Source organism: Haemaphysalis longicornis, unplaced genomic scaffold (assembly GCF_048455015.1).
Source record: "Haemaphysalis longicornis isolate Haplotype H1 unplaced genomic scaffold, Haemaphysalis longicornis Haplotype H1 scaffold_12, whole genome shotgun sequence".
NCBI classification, from domain to species: Eukaryota; Metazoa; Arthropoda; class Arachnida; order Ixodida; family Ixodidae; genus Haemaphysalis; species Haemaphysalis longicornis.
In genome coordinates, this window is record NW_027526225.1 from 31,324,685 (window position 1) to 31,347,174 (window position 22,490).

At 43.4% G+C, this 22,490-nt stretch overlaps 1 protein-coding gene across 3 annotated transcripts in view; it reads right to left on the reverse strand.

The window, feature by feature from the left end:
• Window positions 1-3,886: 3,886 nt before the first annotated feature.
• The window catches only part of LOC144162547 (receptor-type tyrosine-protein phosphatase T-like), a 90,986-nt gene continuing 72,382 nt past the window's right edge, over window positions 3,887-22,490 (reverse strand). Inside the window, exons 22-31 of one of the 3 annotated variants that reach the window (XM_077693132.1) lie at window positions 21,175-21,323; window positions 20,264-20,399; window positions 19,463-19,612; window positions 18,182-18,257; window positions 16,717-16,793; window positions 14,688-14,822; window positions 10,692-10,805; window positions 7,294-7,445; window positions 6,032-6,167; window positions 3,887-4,134 (exon numbers count right to left, since the gene is read on the reverse strand). In XM_077693132.1, the coding sequence (XP_077549258.1) occupies window positions 4,057-4,134; window positions 6,032-6,167; window positions 7,294-7,445; window positions 10,692-10,805; window positions 14,688-14,822; window positions 16,717-16,793; window positions 18,182-18,257; window positions 19,463-19,612; window positions 20,264-20,399; window positions 21,175-21,323 (1,203 nt within the window). In that variant the 3' untranslated portion in view covers window positions 3,887-4,056. Of the gene's footprint in view, window positions 4,135-6,031; window positions 6,168-7,293; window positions 7,446-10,691; window positions 10,806-14,687; window positions 14,823-16,716; window positions 16,794-18,157; window positions 18,258-19,462; window positions 19,613-20,263; window positions 20,400-21,174; window positions 21,324-22,490 lie in introns of all 3 variants that reach the window. The other 2 variants (XM_077693131.1, XM_077693133.1) reach the window with 2 other exon arrangements.

The window sequence follows — 22,490 nt, forward strand, 5'->3', positions numbered from 1 at the left end:
TTTTTTAGACTGCTATTGGCAAGATCATACTTTAGTGTGCTGTCTTATAAAGATTGTTATTTGCAAGTTTCCATACCACACTACAAACGCATCAATGTAAATCATCACGATGTGCTTAAAGTGGTTATCCGATCCGAGGAAAGCACAAGTCGCGTTGCTGGCGCACACAAAAACGACGACAGCGTAGCCGTTTTAGTGTCGCAACAGCCCGCTAACATCGAAGAAGCGAGAGATTTTAGACTCATGTGTACACGAAAAAGAGAAATCAGGAAATCAGAGCGAGAGAAGGAGGCAGAGAGAGAGAAAGAAAGCTCTTTATTAGAAGCGAAAGCTGAGATCAGGAAATCAGAAGCTCACACTGAGGCCCTCTGAGGCACTGAATAGTAGGCTAATCGCCATACATCTTGACGTATACACACTTTTGAATTAATTGGTGAATAATTTTTATTGTTGATTTTGACTGACTGGTTGATCGATCCATGTTTGGATATCTTCACTGCAAATTTAGGCAGCAGAAATAGAAGGTTTCTTCTGTGAGTGCGCTTTACAAGCATCAGGTCAGCCTGATTTGGTCTGTATTTTTATCCCATTTTATTTTCACGTTCTTCCCTACTAACCTCCAAACATTGCTTAATAGCTAACTGTACACGCAACTCAAAAGCAGTCATTTGGAGAGACAGCCTGCAATAAACTTTTTAATCTCAACCTGGGATACCCGTGTTCTGCAGTTTATTCGTCATTACCTTGGGTTTTTGAGATGACCAAGCTGCTTCATACCCGGTGTTCATGTTTACATTCCGGAAGCATGCCATACCAAATTTGCGTTTTCGTATAAAAATCCGTTAGGCGAAGCTTTACATCCCGAGAGCGCTCGCAAGTCTTTGCTTCTGTGTGTGCTTCGTGCTGTATAGGTGTTGGGCCGATTATATGATGGTCGCACGTAAACATAATATTTGCAACATTTTGCAACATTTGAAGGAATTATATAGTGAAATTCAAACAGACCCCGGCAAAAAGTATATTGAAAAGCACGTGTAGCCAAACACATTACTGGAGACCTTTATGAGCTGTCGCACTAACTTTCATGTAAAGCAAGTTGAAAGCGCAACAATGATGAGGAGGCAAAATTTAAGGAATTTTGGGTCAAAGTGACAGAATATGCAAGCACAAAACAGAACTGATTGCACGTGGGTTATAGCTGGGCGGTCAGTTGCCGGTTCGTCGACTAAATGACCTGCTCTGGCTACTTTCACAACAAGGCAGCATTTGAATTGTAGCGCATTACCGTATTGCGGCGGTGGTGAAGGAGAACATGCAATCTACTGGTGTATAAATTATTGATTGATTGATTGATTGATTGATTGATTGATTGATTGATTGATTGATTTATTGATTGATTGATTGATTGATTGATTGATTGGTTGATTGATTGAATGAATGAATGAATGAATGAATGAATGAATGAATGAATGAATGAATGAATGAATGAATGAATGACATACGTTCATTCCATGTTTTAGACCGAATCTTCAAAGTAGCTATACTGTCGCGCTTTATACTTATCATGGTAACATAGCAGAGAACATTTGCGCATCTCCACGAAGTGAATAATGACGAGTGGGTGATGCACTATGGATTGCTCTAACCGTAAATCACCCGTGGCATTGCCCACTCGCGCATTTAAATGAATGACAACGCGTGTGTATACAGTTGTTTACAATTCCAATACAGTCTAATTCTATACAATTGAATTCATTCCGTTTCAATCTAATCCAATCCAAATTAAATCCATTCCAATCCAATGCTTCTCGCGCATGCGCAACACTATGTACATGGACGCCAAGCCCAAAACAAAGCGAGGTCCTTAGGTGCTGCGCACCGAAAAGCTCAGTGATTCCTAGCGAGTGGTGGACGCATAGTGACTGTACTTGGAGATGCTAACGTAGCACTCTGGTTTCAGGTATTTTAAAGACGATAGTCTTTCTTTGGCTGCTTAAAAGCAAAAAAATCGGTCTGTCTGTCAGTCTCTTTGTCCGTCTGTTACTCGATTCAGCCACCCGGCCGAAGTGAAACTGAAACTGCGCCTGAGTCTTATATAAACACAGCAAATCTAAACATCTAAGTCCGGAGTTAATGTTCATACCTGTCAACATTGTTGAACAAGAACAAGACATTAAGCAAATGTAAGGCAGAAAATCAATACACCAGTAATATTTGCAGTATTTTTTATTGTTTTCGCAGTGCTTTTGATTGGCATGGTTTTTTGCGCTAGCAAATGAAATACTACATCAGCTGCAGAAAACCATAGCCTGCTGTTGCCCGCGCTACCTGGCGGAATTTTAAAAAGTCAAACGGCAACAGCAACGAAAGGTCCCACTAGATAGGTTCCGTGTTCCGCTTGGAACACACTTGAAGCAGGACTACGTGGTTCTATAAACGTTGTAGTAGGGCGCCTCTATTCACGCGCGCCTCCACCGAACGGCAACACTCGCATAGAGGTACCCGACTTGGAGCACTGGAACGCGGTAACTTTAAATTCACTTCAGCAAACATCTAGCGTGTCATCTTGGGAGGAACGAGATGGGCGAGGAACAGCATGAGAGGTGAGCGGGAAAGATATTGGAGGCATTTACTTGCAAGGGGCGCAAGTCGACTATCGTCTTTCTCCGACATCTGCAACGAAAGGAGCAGATATATGGCTAACTTTTTTCTGTGCATTTGCCAACAGATGTATTTCTGTGAGACAGAGGAGAGGGTTATGCTTCTATGTGTAAATCAGTAAAATAAATCATATTCCGTGCAGTTCCACAAGTATACATGCGTCCGCATGGGTGCGTGAGTGCGTGTATATATGCGACTACTTTCTTCGTTATCACCGTCAGCCACGCCGAGGTCTCTTGTGCAACCTATTGTTTTACCACTGTTTCATGTGGGACTCTTAACCAGGATAGCCTATGTAAAAGAACGTGTGACACGTAGAAAGGAACAGAAAAGTTTTCTACACAATTGAGAAAACAAGGAATATTCCCGGTATTCAGGGTACGAAAGTGGCGTCTCTTGCGCTCTCTGGACCAAACTCACCAGTGGCTTGCTGCTGCCACCGATGCTTTTTAAACGACGTACTCTAGTTTACAGGCACACAGGCACAAGGTATAGTTTACAAGCACAGGCACAAGGCATAGAACCAAACAAGTGGCGTCTGCAGTGCTACTCCGGCTACCACTAGGTAGGCCTAATACGCAAGTGAAGATAAAGGAGGTACCCGTTCACTTGGACGGCCAGTGGAACCGCTCACCCATTTGCTTCTTTCTAGCTTCTCCTATCTCCCCCCCTCGCTACTTGGCATTACAATCGCAGAGAATGCAAACATAATAAAAAAACTACATTTGAATGGCTTTAAACTTCGTAGTAAAGCCTGTTGCTTGCCTCCAATATTTACTCTTGTAATGTTTTTCCTTTTGGGCAGGTACTGTACAATTACTGCTCTGTATTGTTTTCCAAGCGCCATGAGCAATCCCACGCTACCTTGGCTGGCACAAAACAAAAGCGAAGCACACATTCGCAGCTAGAGTAGTGCAAAGATGGCGAAAGTTTGGACCTTCACGTTATAACTTCCAGTGTTTCGATAACTTCGCTGAAACAGTCTTTTCTAAAAACAAAAAGCTATGTCGTGTACTACTCTCAGTTCAACAGCCCGTTTAAGTAATGTAGCGTTTTTTGTTCTTGTTGAGTTCCGATATAACCATTCGATAACAAACATTTATACTTAAAACACAAATTTATTATGAAAAATAACTAACCAACCCCCTAGCTATCGGGAGCTCCGAGCTGTCGTTGACGGAAAGCGCACACAGGGTCGTTATAAATAAAAAAAACAGCTTAAAAACACAAATTCTTAGCAGTGTTTCATGAATTTACAGAACAGAAACATTTATTTCATGGAGAAATTGCAAACTTATATACAACAGCCACGAATCGGAATAAAAACTTGTTCTTCTTCACCGTACACGTTTGCGCTGAGGTTTTGATCGACTGGCGTCGTTCGCCAGAGCAGAATCAACTGAAGTTTGAATAGGCGGCGCTGAACGCGTCTAGATAAGTGTGCGCCATTTCGTAGCAGAAGGCGTACTGCGCCTGAAAAATACGCGAGGAAATCACAATCAACGTCGCATCAAATATTCATTTTCCCCCTGTATGCGAAGCTACTCTCGAGAAATGTATTCCATATGTGAATACTCCGTACCAAAGCGGTTCCCCTAGTATTATTAGCACAGCTTTTAGCTTCACAGAACCGTAATACAGTGACACTTGACTGCAATGCAAGTGTCTTGTAACTCCACGTGCTCAGTGCATAGGGGAGAGATGCAGTGTCTTCCTCGCCATGTCAACGTGACTGAGGTCGCACGTTGCACTGCTCGATAACACGTTTCCAATTTATTTCCGTGTTCCCCTTCTCAAAGTAAAACAAGAAAAAAAAGTGGGGAACAACACCCGCACCAGCAAAGCTATGGCAGGTTTGCAGCCAATCAGATATAAATGAACAGGGGCTAGCACCCAAAATGCAAATTTCAAAAAAACCAAAAAACCCCAGGCCCAACAAAGGTGGACGAAGCCTGCCTTTGTCGAGACGAGGTTCCCGACGTCCCGCCCGCTACCTCTTCCGCCCTCCCTCCGACGAAAGCGCAACGCAGTCATAAGTGCTGATGGAGAGCTGCCGATTTCACCGCCCTCCATGCGAGCCGCCACTTGAGCATACAGTACACACCGCGTTACATTGGCATTCCTATTTTGTATGTTTTACATATACCACATCCCACTGTGCTGTCACTCGCCCGATAATATTAGCCATGACTTAGTGGTTTTACATGCCTAATTTAATGCCTTACTTAAACAGAGAAAACATAATTATATCTAGAAACCCTAAAGCGTAACATAGCCACTGTACACTGACAAAATAAATGCAGTATTTTAACACGAAAGTGTTTTATTCCGGGGTACACAAACATTTCGCTAACGTCCTATCCGTCACGGAAATGACGCCAGTACTACAACGAAGCAAGCGGCCTGTAAAGAGTGCACCCCTGCACAGAGGGTCTTCTTGCGGGGAAGCAACCTTTAGTACTAAAGAGTACGTTATACTTTGGGTTGTTCGTTTTCGGGTTGTATTTTTAACACGAAAATGTTTTTTGCCGAGATACACAAGATATCACTGGCGTCATATCTGTAACGTAAATGATGCCACTACACCTTTGCCGGAGCGACCCGTTAGCAGGAAAGCACACCGACGTGACATCCGCCGACCCGCGAATCACGCTCATATACATATTTCGCTGCACATTTCGCTTTCGTGTTTTACCGATTGGTATGACAGAGGAATCAAGCTTCTTTTTTTTCTGTTCATTCACGTCTCATGCAGCGCCAAATCTCTTGTGTTAGTTGGTATGTCGCTAACAGGCAGCGTCACGCCATACCTAAAACTTTATAAACTTTATCAAAGCTCCCCCACTGCAGCATAACTAAGTCATGTATGTACCAGCAGATCGTTTTAACCACAGACGGATTTTCAGAACTGAATATTCTTTGTTGGTAACTCTCGTACACAACACCGCTTGAAATGAAAGCTAGCTCTCGCAGCTCGCTCATGGTAAATACAAAGAACACACTGAACACTGAACACTGAACACTCCGCTAAGACAGCAGCTGCGTCCAAAAATTGGATCGTTCATTAGTGCAACGAGCAATGAATGGTTCTACTCGGTATGAAAAACGCACAAACATATCGGCATAACATATTACGTTACTAGACGAGGGGGTTGTCATCCCACTCAACGTTTACCTCCCTTTCTTTTTCACTCTTTATAAACGCGGCTTCGGAGCGATATCCATTCAGTTTTAAGGATTCCAACATTTAAGGATTGTTTGTTTGCCGTTCCTGTGCATGGCGACGGAAATTCGCTTTCCTAAATATATTCTTACTTACGTTCACGAGCCCAAACGTCCAACTCAAAAGGTAAATGTTTGAAGTTCTTACCGCACTGACGATGAATTCGGGACGGTTACGGCGAATCCTCTGCACGCATCCAAAGACGTCCACTTCATGCTCAAGTTTCAGCTGCTCGCACGTTGACATTACTGCACAGAACAAGCCGCTTCCAACACATCCATCCCTGCGTGACAAAAGAAGGAACAGTGATGGTTTTTTTTTTAATGCGAATCGCTATCAACGTTAGCTGATAAAAAAGGGCGCCTGTTTAAAAACAATGAACAATGCACCACTCTTTTTTCTTTTTACCCTAAAAAGCAGAACGGCTTATAGTGAGTTCTTATCAGCGGCTATGTTAGGAAATCTGGATCAAGAAATATAGCGCTGACGAGTGGCCGTAAAACCAATTTTAAACATATACGTGTGGTTGTCTTTATCCCCACATCAGTGGTTGGACATTTCAGTTCGCTTGCCGGAAACGTACCCCGGGGAGCGATTAGGTACTGAAGAATGGAGAACCCATCCTGGTACGGCATCCCGTATGCAGGGGGCTCAGCTTACCCATTCGCTCAACTAGTTTCGACCCTTCTATGTACCCACAGTCGTGGCGGTCGACACCAATGTGGCGTATCACAACCGGTTCTCAGCTCTGTGTTCTTCCTTCCATAGTCTTCACTATCATGGGTCATGCATAACAACTTCTGGTCACTAGAGTTCAGTGCAGCCTACTGCTACTACTCTGCCGTCAACGGCCTTCTAAATCCACACATGACCATACAATTTGTTTAACTACGTAGTATGATCACCCCAGTTCGTCCGTTGAAATCCGGGTGCAACATTCCATTTCGTCGACATCACAGAACCGGCCCTCCTTGCATTACACAAAGCATCAACGAAATACGATGATAGGCTGCACACTACGCCAATAGCTATCTAAAGCATATGAAACCACTGTTATTTCCGAGAAATGGGTATAAGAATTACTTTGAAACAATTCACATAAAAATTACCCGTCTTATAAAAAAAAACACACATAATTCAGAGGGCTCGAACCCAGGCTGTTACAATAGGAACCAAAGACTCAACTTCAAATTCACAAAGCTCCAACGGCAGGTACAATGTCAGCAGTTGGTCAAAATAACTGCTCTCAGCTCTGTAGCATTTACGAAATGGATTGTTGCATCCCGGGAACCTACATGCCAAAGGCATGCAGCGCACCGTGCGGTCGTAGTGGCCCCTAAAGCAACCGTTTTTTTTAAGTGTCGATGGCGGAAAATATGCCATTTGAGGTATTATAGATGACCACTTACGGGCACTGCACCATTATGGGGTGGCCTTCGGCAGGCATCTGCCAGCGCTCTACCTGGCTCAGGGCCTCCAAGACGGTACCACATGGGCTTGGAACCTTTGCGTAACAGTCCCAAGAGTGGAAGTGGTACTGTTTCACGATTCTTGAGGGTTTCTATAAGGAAAGAGAAATAAAAAGTACACCCGCAGAAGCGTGGAACTATTTCACTCTAACTACGTCCTATTTTGTAACCAGGTCCTCTAATGTGACTAGGTTCTATTTTAATTTCACTTAATGAAAATGATCTCCCTGACGCAATACACAGCTCTGCAATATTAATGTATGCGGATGACACCGCTATTGTAATTTGTTCTGATGCTCTATCAGACATGCAAGATACCATATTAGCTGGTACGTGAGCATCTATTTATGGTTTCTGAACAGTCAATTAACCGTAAATACGGACATATATAAACATGTCATCTTTCACTCAAGGAGAAAAGTAATTGATGGTACTTCTTTTAGTGTGTACATAAATGATAAGCCAATTCAGAATGCAAGCTCCTTCAAATGTCTGGGTGTTATCTTTGATTCACACCTGCATTGGAAAAATATAATCGAACAGGTGTGTGGAAAACGTGCGTTTACTTGTTTCTCGTAAACCAAAGCGCGGTCTTTTTTCCATGCAGTTTGTGACGATCCTTATACTTCACCTAAATTCAGTGCCACATTATTTATTGTACGGAAGCCTGGGGGCTTGCCAATGAAATATATTTTACGCTTTTATAACCATTACAACGACGAGCACTAAGAATAATATCATTTTCTACATTTTGCTTTCCGGAAATTACAATTTTTCAGGAAGTGCGTGTACTTCGTTTTAAACTATTAGGGAATACAAGATGTCTCTTTTAGTAAACGCAATTATAAACCATAAATTTCCTGCATTCTCACAACGTGTTTCAATTCCGGTTTTGAGCACTAAGCAATCGTCCAATGCCAGCTTCAACTTGCCAATCTGTCATAACGTCTATGGAAAAAGGCTTACTGAATTCTACGGTGCCAAAGTGTGGAACGATGTAGTTATTGAAGTAAAAACTGCGAGGAACTTCCAATTGTCTTGCAAGATATTTCACTTAATTAAACACAACGTAGTTTAATGATGCTATTGTAATTCTCGTTGATGTTTATAGTGCTTTATGAGATTCGTTTTTGTTTCATTTTGCATTTTTTTTCAGGTTATCTTTATTTTCAACCCTTGGTGGATACTTGTGACTCACTTGTAGGTATAGGTTTGTATGGGATCGAAAACTATCCTCCTGGCTATGGGTCAAAATAGTCTGTAAACATTTTTCCTATCCTGTGATAATAAAGCTTTGATTGATTGATCGATTGATTGATTGATTGATTGATTGATTGATTGATTGATTGATTGATTGATTGATTGATTGATTGATTGATTGATTGATTGATTGATTGATTGATTGATTGATTGATTGATTGATTGATTGATTGATATAACATCAGCTTTGGGATATCCCTTCGTTGATAATAGCGACAATGTGTGAAAACGCAATCGACCAGCTGCGGAGTTAACTCAAATCCGTGTTAGTGCGACGCCAGTATTTGTTGCCCTGACGCATGTTTAATAAAAGGGCACGAGCCCTTTCCCGCGCCATGTATAGGGCACACGTTCATAGCCAGTAGAACAAAATTACGGCTGATCCGTGTTCTGCCTCAAGCCCCTAACTGTGCGCATTTTCTATACGATACATGCCAACCTTCACTGTACAACATACCTGAAAGTACGCGACAAATTAGGGAAAAAATCCTAGCCTACAGGTAGCGGGAACGAGGTGCAAGTCAAAGGGAGCGCAACATTCTTTTTCTGTAGTCTGAGAATTTTGTGCAGAAAAGATTTTATTCGACGTCTTCTCGGTAAAAAACGCACGTTTTTCACCAATTGCCGCAAATCTATTGCAGTGCCGAGCTGAATCGCGCTGCCTAAGATAACTTCCCGGTTTCCCGCTTACTAAACTAACGACCTTTTGCTTAATAATCTTCGTTCAGTGGCCTAGGAATTACTAACAGCATTAATCCTCTGTTCTTGGGGAGAGAACGTTCGTTAAATGACCCCGACTTTTTTGGCGTGAATCGCCGTTGTAGCTCAGTGGGTAAGGCGTCACGGTGTCTGTTTTTCATGTGGAGAAGAAAACTTAAAGCGCCTTTGTGTTGAGATCTGGCCGCATGGTAAAGATGCCCGCGTGGTAAAAATTAGTTCAGCGCCCTCCACTACGGCGCGCCCCATAACCAAGGTGTAGTAGCTTCACATCCCCCGGTCCAAATGACACTTTTTTTGGCCTGTGCCTCAGCTGTGACAGCGACGGACTTAGTTGTTCGCGAGCACTAAAAACGTAACACTTCAAACCAATACGCTGTCGAAAGGGGGGCGAAAAACATTGCTCGTGATGAAAAAAATGTGGAAGCGTGAACTGAACGACAACCCTGCCAGCCGCGCAACACTTTTGGGACAAAAAACGTCTGCCGAGAGCTGTCTGCGCAGCAGCAGATCATTGAACAAAACGGTTGGGCAAGTTTGTTCACTATGTTTAAAAAAAAGGACGTGACCTCGCAAACCATACAAGGAAGAACGACGGGACAAGCGCTCACTCGCGATAACACTTATTTGAAACATCGTCTCGTATTTATACAGGTATTATCACTGGGAGTATAGGCACTGGAGTACGCTATGCAGAAAGAGTTTGAATTTTCGAAAGAGTTTGAATACACTTTGCACTGAGTGTGAATTTCTGGAAGCTTTTCTGACGGAGGCGAAAAGTAAAAGTAAAAATGCCCATGTATACGAGATTTCGTCGCACGTTGAATATCCACAGGTGGTGAAAATTAATTTTGAGCCCTCCCCTACAGCGTGCCTTATCGCCTGCGTTGAGTCGACACGTTCAAACCTATTATCAACGATTTTTTGGGAACTTCGAATTGAGTGTTGCTATCATCTGTTTTGTTCTTTCTGCAAAGTGTATTTCAGTGCGCATGCCCCCGGTGGTAATACCTGTATAAATACGAGACGATGTCTCAAATAAATGTTAGTTGCGAGTGAGCGCTTGTCCCGTCGTTCTTCCTTGTGTCGTTGCCGCAGTCTCATTCTTTTTGTCAATCAACAGCAGATCACTAACAGCAAAATAGTTTTACTATCCTAGGTGCTTATAATGACATTGTACGGGTGCAGATCTCAACGGAAGCTCACGTAAAAGCGAATGCTCTACCTGTCCGAATTGGCATAAACTTTAACAGCCACCGCGTGTGGACGCATCGGCACCATGGAAATTGGTCATGCGTTACTTCCAGATATAGAAAGAGCAGAATTTTTCACTGCTATTTAACAGAACTACCCAGGCCTACCTTGAGTTGAGTGACCCTGAACGTCCGCACGACAAAGTCAGGATAGTCAGTGTTGTCGGCGTTTTCCACGGCCACGTCTCTGTGAACTGCCGTATTTCCTTTCTCCGGCCAGAACTGCACCATGACGTGAAAGGCCATAAGGTCAGTCGGAGGACATGAGGACATGAATTCGACCTTTTTTGTAAGGTTATATTGTTACCCGTGGAGTAGAAAACAATTCGCTGTTTTTAAAGACGATAGTCTTTCTTGGGCTACTTAAACCCAGAAATGTTGGTCTGTCTGTATGTCTGTCCGTCTGTCTGTCTGTGACTCTATTCAGCCGCCCGGCAAAAGTAAAACAATGCCTGCGAAATAGTCTCCAATAGTCACAGCTAAATGTGCCCGTCTAAGTCTGCTGTAATGTTTATACTTGTCAATATTGTTGAAGAACAACAAGACATTACGCGTATATAAGACAACAAATTAATACAGAAGTAATATTTGCAGCGTTCCTTTATAGAAAATCGCACATGTTTATTTTGGCGAGATTAAATACTTCAACTTAAGAAAAAATATCACTCCGCCGTCGCCTGCTGTCGCCCGCACCATATAGCTTCTGGCCGCATTTGAAGAATTCAAGCGGCAAGAGTTACGAAAGGTTGCACTAGATAGGTTCCGCGTTCTGCTTGGAACGCACGTGGAGTAGGGAAACGCGGTTCTATAAACGTTGAAGTAGGGCGCCTCGATTCACACGGGTGTTCGCCGTACGGCAGCGTTCGCATCGAGACACCTGGTTTGGAGCAGTGGAACGCGGGAAATTTAAAATGATTTAAGCAAACCTTTGGCGTCTTTAGCTCGGGAGGAGCGCGACGCAACAGGAACAACATGAGATGTGAGCGGGAAAGCGAAGGGAGGTATTTACTTGGCAAAAGTCGATAAAGACTATCGTCTTTTGACGACAGTTGCAACGAAAGGAGCAGATGCGCGGCCAATTTTTTGTAAGGTTAGATTGTCAGTATTTTAGTAGAAAACTTCTGATACCAGAAAAAATGTAGCACCCGCACGTTTCAGGAAGATGTGCACGGAGTACATACCCCTCAATAATGCATTGCCGGCAATTCGCCGCAGTTTTGTCTGCCCTCACGAGCCACCAGGGCCTCTACAGGTACACATATAAGTATCGTAGTGCGGCACTACATAGAATGGATGTCACTCCGCTCTTTCGCGTGGTATAATATGACGGACAGCATCGTGTATCATTCAAATTAAAACTTTGATAAGTACTGGGACAATCAAAATGTACTGAAAGTGCTTTTGTGTGGTATAAAATATAAATTTTAAAATTTTGAACTGAAATTGTACTTGCTAGAAAAAGAGGAAAATGACCAGCTAGCTGATCCGTTCGGAAATTTAAAATAAACTGCGGAGATGTCAGCCCGGAAAATGTATTGTGCTGGCTGACTTTGTGTTAGTTGGGCAGCAAAAAAAAAAGCAAGGGATATTTTGTGCCAAACATTTTTTTAGCATTCACTTCGCCTACCATTTGATCCGGTGTCCTATCTCAGCGAGTACGTTAAACCTCACGATTGTTATTTTTTGGTGCTTTTAACAAACTGACTTTGGCTATGTGGGCTTATGGTTAAACACAACTGCGATCTCGGCCTACCACCAACGTATTTATAAAGCCTGTTTCTTTAAATAAAGAAACGTAAAGCAAATATTTTGCAAACACACACACTTTATAAGCTATGCGGTTATTCGCCGTACGAAAAGTACCGAAAACGCAAGACGTCTTCGCCCATCCCACTCTGTGAAGGCAGTTGACAAGCCAAGCTCTATTGGCGACAGGACGGTACCAATGCATTTACGCCACATTTTGGATTAATTTTTTTCTGACCCTGCGTTGCCGCCCTTTCGACGCCGTCTCTTGCGCTCGGTGTCGCGGGCCCGCTCTTCCTCCAGCGCCGCCGGATTGGCGCGATGTTAATGGTTGCGCTCGGCGTCGCGGCCTGTTCCGCTTCCCAGGCCACGGGATACGCCTGTTGACAGTTACGATCGGCGGAACGCGATCGCTCTCCTTCTCTCGCCGCCGCGTCGGAGGTCTCCTTCCCGCCTATGCTCGCGGCCTCGTTCCTCGTAAAAACGCGCCAACGTACCTAATAAAACGCACCAACAAGTAAGTATGGCGCGTATCGCCACGAGAGACCCCGACGTTCCTTTTCCATTCCTGGCTTCGCTCGCACTGGGGTTTCCTTCGCGTACGCGCACTCAATTCTTCCGAGGGTTCTCTGTTAGCTGCCACGCAGGTGGTTGTCCCTGCCATAGACAGCTTCAATGCAACGCCGCCTGTATAAACATTGCCTAACGCGTGAGCGAAAAATGGCCAAACAGCCACTCTCCTGTTGCTCTCTCCTACCCTTCCCCGCCCCGTAGCCTTCCAGCGTACTTTCGTGTCCGCCAGCCAGCGCCGCTTCTCGGAAACTATGCAAAATAGTGGAAAGTTTGTTTAGCGTTCCCGAGGCGGCGATCCCACGCCTTCTTGTTTTTCACCATGCCTGTCTGTCTTGGTCTGTCAGTGATAAAACTTCCTTTGTCACGAAGCAAAATCCCTTGCGCTGCCGCAGGCTGATGCCGGCTTTGCGCGCTTATCTACTCGGATTACAGGCCCTGCAATTTTCTGAATGGGGCATCCCACCTCTATCCCCTCCGCATTTAGGTACTGTTTTGACCCCGCTGTTCGCACTCCGCCCCGGTACGCACTTCTAAAATTGAGGACTGTACTGTAGAAGCGCCCGGACAGCGTGGCGGGATCCCAGCTGCTTATCCTTTTGTTTCCTATAATTTTGTGAAGTTTACAAGCACGTGATATTGTTGGAAAGTAATCGTAGAACTAAGCGCCTGAACAAAAATTGTGCACGCAATTTTTTCTTCTTTAAATACTCAAGAAAGAAAAATATCAGTAAAACAATGGCTGCCCCATCCGAAAATATCGTTTTTCTGTTAGCTATATGTCTACCCTACAATCAGAATGTTCTTACACTATTTCAGTCCACCTCCGTCTTTATCTTCGGAAAAATGCAGCAAGTATAAAGCGAGCGACACGTTCAACGAGATCCCCAGTGCGCCACAGAACTAGCGCCCCGTCGCGGCTAAGATGTAAGCGAAACGGCCCTTGAAGCCCAACAGGCAAGCTGGCAGACACACGTCGTAGAAGTGGGTGCAGCGTTCGCGACTCGCGAGCAGTGACGTAAGGCGAGATGTCCGCCGGCACACGCCACATAGCGGATCAATGCCTCAACTAAGCGTCCCTACCCTTCCCATTGAAAAGCGCGCGACGCGTCAGGCAATGTTAATACAGGCGGCGTTGTTCAGTGTAACACCATGCATCGGTGTTTCTCTCCCGTGTAGCAAGAAATGAGGCTTGACCGGCCTTTCACTGAAATAAAATCTGTGCAGTCTGCAAAGTGCAGTCTTTAAAGCCACAGGGATTAAAAACGCCTCAACCATAAGACCACTCCCACAGTGAATTACTATCGTCCAGTGCCATGCGGCGTTCGGTCTGAGAAAATCGCCTTATTTAATATATCATTTTTGAACGGCCGTAAGGACTTCAAAATGAATGGCTTTAGTTTACATCCCAGTTTCCGTTACTTGCGCCGCTGTATGAAGTACAATGTTTACTGAAGCCAAGCTTTTATCGCAGACAAGTTGTGACAGGTGAATGGGACGGAAGTTTGCATTGACCGCAGTTTTTAACTAATTTGCAAAGCATTGCGGTCAAACTTTAAACAAAAGACCACATAATTATTTAAATAATACTGAAGATATGTTAAACCAAATGGCTAAAGAATTTAGTGCCTTAATTGTTTGACCCAAGATTTCTAAGATTTCACCTCGTAGTGCTTGCGTGTAAAGTAAGTTTTTAAAGAATAAGAGTGGCTACGCAAAACTGCTGCGCAGATCACGCTCTAAGTGGAAGGCGTTGCACAAAATACAGCGTAACAATAAATGGCATACCTGCTCTTGAAGTGGCCCCAACGTGATTACAGTTACCGATGAACTGCTGGCGACCAACTCCCAGAATTCATCTATGCCTACCGTCGCTGGAGACGGAACTTGCATCACTATGTAGGCGTTCTTCTTCTTGAATCCCTGCGAACCGCGCGAATGATTTGCCCGATAAATCCTACGGAAATGGCAAGACATTTGACAGACGAAAGTCGTCCACGGGTATCATTGCTCGTTATAAACGTTAGGATGGAGGCTAACAAAAAGAGGAAGGTATTCAGCGACGTAAGACTGTGATTGACTGCAACACGGGTTTTAGGAGGGCCAGTTGCTACGTCATTGACTTAGAAACAGCACAGGGACATTGTCCTGTCGACCTGTTACTGCGCTGTTTGTAACTCAACTCTGAGATTTGAATCAGCATGAAGTGACGCACACGAATTCTCACATAAAAAAGCGTGGGTATCACAATATCATTGTTCCTTAGCATTGGGAATAGGTTATAAAAAAGGCACAAGGAGCTGAGGGACCTTGCTCGGTAATCTAAGCCAGCGTGCTGTAGCACACACAAATTCCCACCACATAAAAGAAAACCTTGGGTTCCCCGCTAGTTGTTTCATCCAAACCTATATGCAAGAGTACTCTGTAGAAATTTAAAATCCCAATATATGTAACACTGAGGCTTTGTTGTCATCTTGTATCCCTGGGAATCACGTGAACTACTTCCCCCAATAAATGCAACGTTAATGCCAAAACAGTTTCGTAAAAAATTCGGTACGGGAATCAGTAATTAATTCATTTCATTTAATGCATACTTCAAGGACCGAGGGCACTGCACAAGAGTCTGTGGGGGGGGGGGGGGGGTCAACAAATACTCTGTAAGGGGGTACAATTTGGTGGGAAAAAATTAAACACATTACTTCAACAAACACGCATATGGTAGGAATTGGTCAAAAATGCAAATAAAAATCGCAAAATGTCCACTTCATCTAGCTGCTCATTATCAGCAATGAGAAGAGAAAGGGAAAGGCAGAAGAAACTCAGCAGCATAACTTAGCGACCTAGGCCAGCGTGAACTGACGCCCACGAATGGTGACTTAAGAAAAACATGAAAAAGCTTGGGTGCCCAGGTAATTTGTTTGTACCGAACGTATGAGCAGACGTACTCTGCAGGGATAAATAACCACAGTGAACGTAGCGCTACGGCAAATGTTGTCCGAGCGCGCAAGAACCTTAAAAACTGCCACGAATGCAACTGCCCACGCCGCAGCACTTTTATTTTTAGCCATTTTTCTAACGGTACACGCACACATGAACATAGGAAAGGTTTGGTGGGCCCCTCTAAAAACATTCTATTCCTATAAGAAGGCACTGCATTTATTTGCCATGGCGACACAAACGCCAGTCCCAACAGATCGCCCAAACAGATCAGCAGTAGCTCAAAAGCAAACAGAGGAGTGCCGTGTATTGAACGGGACCACAGCATTGCTCCCTATAAAACTGCTGTTTTACTTAAGTGTCAAATATCTATAAACTGTGCGCGCAAAAGCCTCGTTAAGAATGTGTTGCTAAGACCAGTGGCACTATTCTTCTTACAAGTTACGTAAACTATACTTTTCGTTGCCATGGCCCAGCAGAAATTATTTAAAATAGGTAATAATCATGATGAGGTACTGACGTTCGGAAGAACCCGGTAAAGTTATTTGAATGGACAGATTACTGAGAGTTGTTGAAAATAGGGATTTCCAGGCAACACAGTGCCAATCTATACAAGAAAAGAATAGTTCGACACATATTAAAGTGCACCGTCCGACCAGGAAAGCTCACAGGATTTTTTTTATTCAACTAGCACAAACTGTCACTTCCTAAAAGGCGGTAAGACTTATTTGTCGTAAAAAAACCGCCACAAGCGTCACAAGGTGCCCCAGTTTACCCTCACCTTGTCCAAGCAGAGCACGATGAATATTTACATCTATAAACTGTACATGGCTTCAACATTCTATTGAAGCTTTAGACAAGTAGCTGTAAGGGTTCTTACATCTACGTAGACAGGGTCGATGCCCTGTTTGTGGTCCCCGTCAGGTGTAGAGGTGAGCATTGGCTTCCGGCTATCAGCTGAAAACAAGCAGCAATAAGTGTTTTCATGTCACGGCAATCACACGCATATTAAATGGAAAACAAAGCGTATGCACCAATCAGTTGTGCTCGGCACAAATAGTCCACAAATCAAAGCCCACTTTAACAACCGATGAATTTTTGCACATCGCACCATACGCAAGTAACCACCGCTAATAGGTGCAACGGCTTGTTTCAAAGGCAATGCTAAGGTCACTGGCTTCTCCAATCACGTGTGATACTATTTCATTGTTTATATTTACCATTCATTTCAGGTGCGTAAAAATATTCAAACTGACAAATATACACATTCCACGTTCAGTATTCCTCAATTCAAGAACTGAGTTTATTCGATGACACTTTGCCTTTGGCTTGGAATCATTAATTACAATAATATCATACAAAACTTGATTACAACTAGTCCCAAATAGGTTAAGCTTTACAAACTCGCCGCCAGGACATACTCAACTCAACGAACTTCTCTGTAATATGCCACTTCGATCCATGTATAGCTTTCTAGAAACTTTCAAGGAGATTGCTGTCCTGTTGCGTTCTTGCGTTGAAGTAATTTCTCGGATTTAAATATTTCCACGTTAGAATTTTACTGACTACTGCTTTAGATGACTGAATTACAATATTTCGCATTTTATGCTTTTTTGTTAGCACAGCTTCTCTAGAATATATATCTCATTGCTCGTTTCACACTTTTCGGGTTTTTGGCATTGTATGACAAGCAGTTCGCAATTTTACATTGTTACATTAGTTCTTTCTACCCCCTAACACCCGCATATCCTTGCTTTTCGCCTTATTTTGTTTTTGAAACTATCAGTTTTTTGTAAGTAGCTGTTGGTAACCTGCAGGTTGCAGCCCTACGCAAAGTAATACCTTTAAAGGGACCCTGCAACTCTTTCGATAAACGCTTTCACTCTTTTCTTCGCGTGTGAAAGCACTGCGAAAGCTACAGTTACGGCCAGCACGGAGCGGCACCGCGTGATTTGCTCGTCGCACAAGATACGTCTTCCGTTTCTCCTTTGTTTTTGTGGCTTTGTTTTTAAAATTCTTATCGAAAAGCGTTCATTGCTGCGACTGAAGGAAAACCGGCCGACAGCCGCTACATGGCCTCACTGACGTAATTCGGGCCGTCGAAGAACGTGAAAACCGGGAAGGAGAGAAAAATCTTTTCAGTGAGTTTACAAGTTAACTGATTAGCATAGAGCAGTAATTTTTGGCTGAGGTACTTTGCAACCCCCTAATCTAACTACTAGGTGGGTTGGGTGACAAGGTTTTGCAAGCATTTAAGATTTTAAAAAATGTTGAAAGAAGTGTTGCAGGGTCCCTTTAATTGAGAATCTTCGAGCGCTTACCAGTCAAATGTGTTCCAAAATAACTTTTGACGCTGTTTTGCCCATCTAGAGCACCTCCGAAGTTGCCAGGGGTGTAATGTAGACGCAGTTGGTTCAGTTCCTACAGAAACACACATTATACCAAAATGAGTTCGTGCGTTTTACCTAATAGGACCCCAAGCAGTCAGAAGTTTTTCAGTAAACTGCCCTTTGAACACAATTCAAAAAACACCTAAAAAACTTCATCTAAATAAACAATTCTGGCTGTGAAACAAAAATTGCCATTCGTAAATTCATTGCTGGAGATTCAAGGTGGGGGGAGCAGGCGAGTTGCCAGCGGTGTACAACATGTACAGTCTTTCTCAAAATTTTCTAGGCCATGCCAGAAGTTGATAGGCCACAAAAATGCAAGTTAAATTTTACCTGTCAAGCCAGGCGGAAACGTTTTATACCAGGCAGCTAACACATTTCTTTCTTATTGTCATAAAATATTTTGGCCATAGTTAAGGTTAATCTTGTGATTTCAATTATTTGTGACTCAGAAACCTTCGTCATGGCCTAGAAAAATGCGATTTTGACACCATGTCAATGAACGACACAAAAAAATGTCAGGCAAAGATGTACTAATGCAAATAACGCAGATGAACAAGAACAGATCGTGCGATGCAAACCACCGCTCTATAATATGGGTATTTATGTCTGATGAAATATTTAGTTGACATTTAGCCAAGTTCAATGTTTTCGGTATTCCTGACGACCTGTTTGAGCCGCAAACTTTTATTCTGTATTTCGTTCTCCACGGGATTCTACCACCCCTTCACAGCCGAGTGTTCAGTTAGAGGTAAGCGAGTAAAAATGTGCAATGGCATTACAAACTGTATCTAGAAAACGAAGCACACCATTAAAATATATACTACTTTCAAATCACCTTTTAGAACCTGTCAATCTAGAAAGACACAAACAGTTCATATTTTTTCAGCCCAAGCCCACACGTTACATTCTACAAAAATGTATGTGCGAAGAAGAATCCGCACCTACTTCCTTGCATGTCTCCTCAGCCATATCGTTCTTTTCTTGAATGTATGACAAGCCGCACATGAAAAAAGACGCTCATTTCTGCTTTTGTTTCTTTTTCCATTTCTGTAGTATTTTTACTTACTGCCTCCTGTTCATGCTTAAAATTGTATTCAACTTGTAATAATTATCATTTTTGGCTGCTGGGATTTTTCTTTTTTGTACGTGTAATAATGTACACCCACACCTGCCGAGGGCCTTGTGTAAGGCTGGCAGTATTCCTGAAATAAATAAATAAATAAAGTTACTTACCTCGTACTCCTTGTGAATTGGAGTCTTCCCAGTTGCAGGGTGCACACAGTTGAGGTTGCGGTACAGCTTCATGAATTCTTCAACTGTCAACATCCGACTTCTTGAGCAAACCAGTGCTACAAGAACCTTGTAGGCTAAAATGTACTGCTCCTATGAAACAAAATAACATGAGAAATGTGAAAACGAAACCGAAAAGTTTTGCAAAGTTGTAGGCAGCGTTTCAGAACATCTGACCAGTCAAACACATATTCTGCGCGGGCTGTGCCCGCTAGAATGCGTAAAGTATGCAGAATTGTGCTACTTCTTTTGCACGTGAGTGATTGTCTGTGCAGCAATAACTTGTACAAAAACAACCAGCTAGCCTGGATGACATGCGACTAGGAGTATTTTAACACTGGCATTTTTTCTACTTTAAACGTTGTAGTTTATATTTAACAAGCATCTACAAGTGTCAAATGCTTCCAGGTGTACACATAACTCAACGCATGCATTTGCGCATGCTGCAGCAGCATTTGCATAGAAGCAATGCATCATTGTTTTGCATGCATTCATTGTACGCATGTAAACATGAAAAACAGTCAACTTAAACAGCAAGTGATTCTAATACAATGGTTTTTCTTAACCATACCGGGGAATCCTATTAACTCATTAAGACACAGTGAACATTTCCGACCTAAATTTATCGCGATAACTACTGCGATTTGAAAGAGTGCAGAAATGTCGTGATATAGCTTCTAGTCTCTAAAGATGCCGCCGAGAATGAGATTTCTGGCTCTGAGAAAAACTGTAAAGGGGACTCACCAAACTTGCAACCATATTGGCCCTGCTTTGCCGCATGGAGTGGAGCTGCTTTACAAAATCCACTTTACCCTCCACCTCCGACTGAGACACCATGCTGTCTATGAGGATGAACGTGCCGGTTCGGCCAGTGCCTTCGCTGTGTTGGAAAACACGCCAATTTTCAAAATGTAGCTGCAGTTAGTGCACCGTGGCTGACAGAGTAACCATTACATTTACAGTAACGTGAACAAATTAGTCAGAAGTACAAGGAGAAATAATATATAGAGACCCTGCAACACTTTGTCAACTGTTTTGGAAATCGTAAATGCTTCCATAATGTAGTCACCCAACACACCCAGTATTTAGATTAGGGGGTCGCAAAGTACCTCAGCCAAAATTTACTGCTCGATGTCCGTCAGATAACTTGAAAACTCGCTCAAATGCATTTTCCCTCTTTCCCGGTCTTGAAGTTCTTCGACGACTCGATTTACGTCATTAAGGCCATGCAGCGGATGTTGGCCAGTTTTCCTTCAGTTGCAGCAATGTGAACGCTTTTCGACACCAACTTTAAAAATAAAGTCACAAAAACAAAGCAGTACGGAAGGCCCATCTGCTGCGGCGAGCAAATAACGCAGTACCGCTCCTTGCTGGCGATAACTACAGCTCTCGCAGTGCCTCCAGACGCGAACGAAACAGTGAAAGCGTTTATTGAAAGTGTTGCAGGGTCCTTTAAATTCTATAGCAACCTTCTGGTGGTTTTTCCACCTACTTCCCAAAAGATAGTCTGTGGTCGTTCAAAAAACGGCCATAAACTTGTTCCCTAGAAATTTGAATTACCAAAGCAACTGCTTTACCATTTACGAAAGCGGTTCGTTAACGGACGTTTATCTTATTTCAGTCTGAACACATGTACATACGTAAGTGTTGTTTACCTGCTGTGAACAAGGATTTTATTTCCTTCATCCGTCATGTTCTGACGCGCGCATCTCACGAAAGCCTTCAGACTGTCGCTAGATGCTGGTACGCAATGACGTGGCCACGCTGTGTAATGAAACTGCTGGAGATGTCGTTTCTCATGTTTCTGGGAGTAAAAAAGTTTAAATTGGTAAATTATCTCTCTACTAGCCCACGATTGTTTTAACACGAAAGTGTTGTCTTCTGGGATACACCAAGATTTCGACGACATCATATACGTCACGGAAATGACGCCAGAACAAAGAACGCAGGAAAACCGCCAAAAAAGGTTCATTGACGCTGATGGTGCTGCGGTCTAGGAGAGTTGACGCGAACTAGTGCATCATAAGGCTAACAAGCACCGGCAGTTGCCGTAAGCTGCGTCGTAGCGACGCCGACGGGCGAATGGCGTAAACGTCGACTGATTTGATGCGAAGAGAAATGCCAGCGGGTAGCGGAACGCGTTCACGCTTGCACGGTTCAAGCTAGAAATTCGACCTCTCGTGTTCCACAAGCTGATCTGCGCATACGCCGCGGAGCAGGACCGAAGTGGTCGCACCTTTCCTGAAGAGACCCGCTAGCAGGACGTAGCTTGCCAAGAACACCCACAAGACCGCCGCCATCCCGCAAATAATGCTCCTTTCTCTGCATATTTCGCTGCACATTTCACTTTCGTGGTTTACAGAACCCTATGACAGAGGAATCAACCACAGTTTTTTAGAGCATCCGCTGTCAGTATTGAGCTCTATAATAGATCTTTTTAAATAAATAGGGTACGGAAGCAGCGCTTCCTGCAGGCACCTAGCACCGGCTTCTGCTTCGCTTTCAACGCTACCAATGTTCGATTAAGCAAAATTTTAATTCAAATTGCCGTTTAACTGGCACTTCACTGCATGCAGAAAGCAGGGGTGCTCATCGTTTCATGAACGGAAAGTCATCCCGGGAATCAACCGTCATAAGCAGCCACGAGAAATCATCGACATGAGAATGGGGATATCTTGCGCCGTTTGTGATACAAATTCTTCTTCGCATCAGTGGTTACCTCCTACTGTACTTATCAGCTCTCAATATATGAAGTGGCTTTAACCACACTCCATTATTACCATTACAATAACATCGACTTGCCTTCGCCCTTTGCGGCATTGGTGAATGGAAAATAGATAACAGATTCGGAATCACCGCTACAGCGTTGGAAGTGTCAAGTGAAGGTTTGGAGCCATTTATGAGATTATGCTACTGATGCCGAAATTCGCAGCACATTCGTGTTGGCCTCCCTAAATTATCACTTATGTTT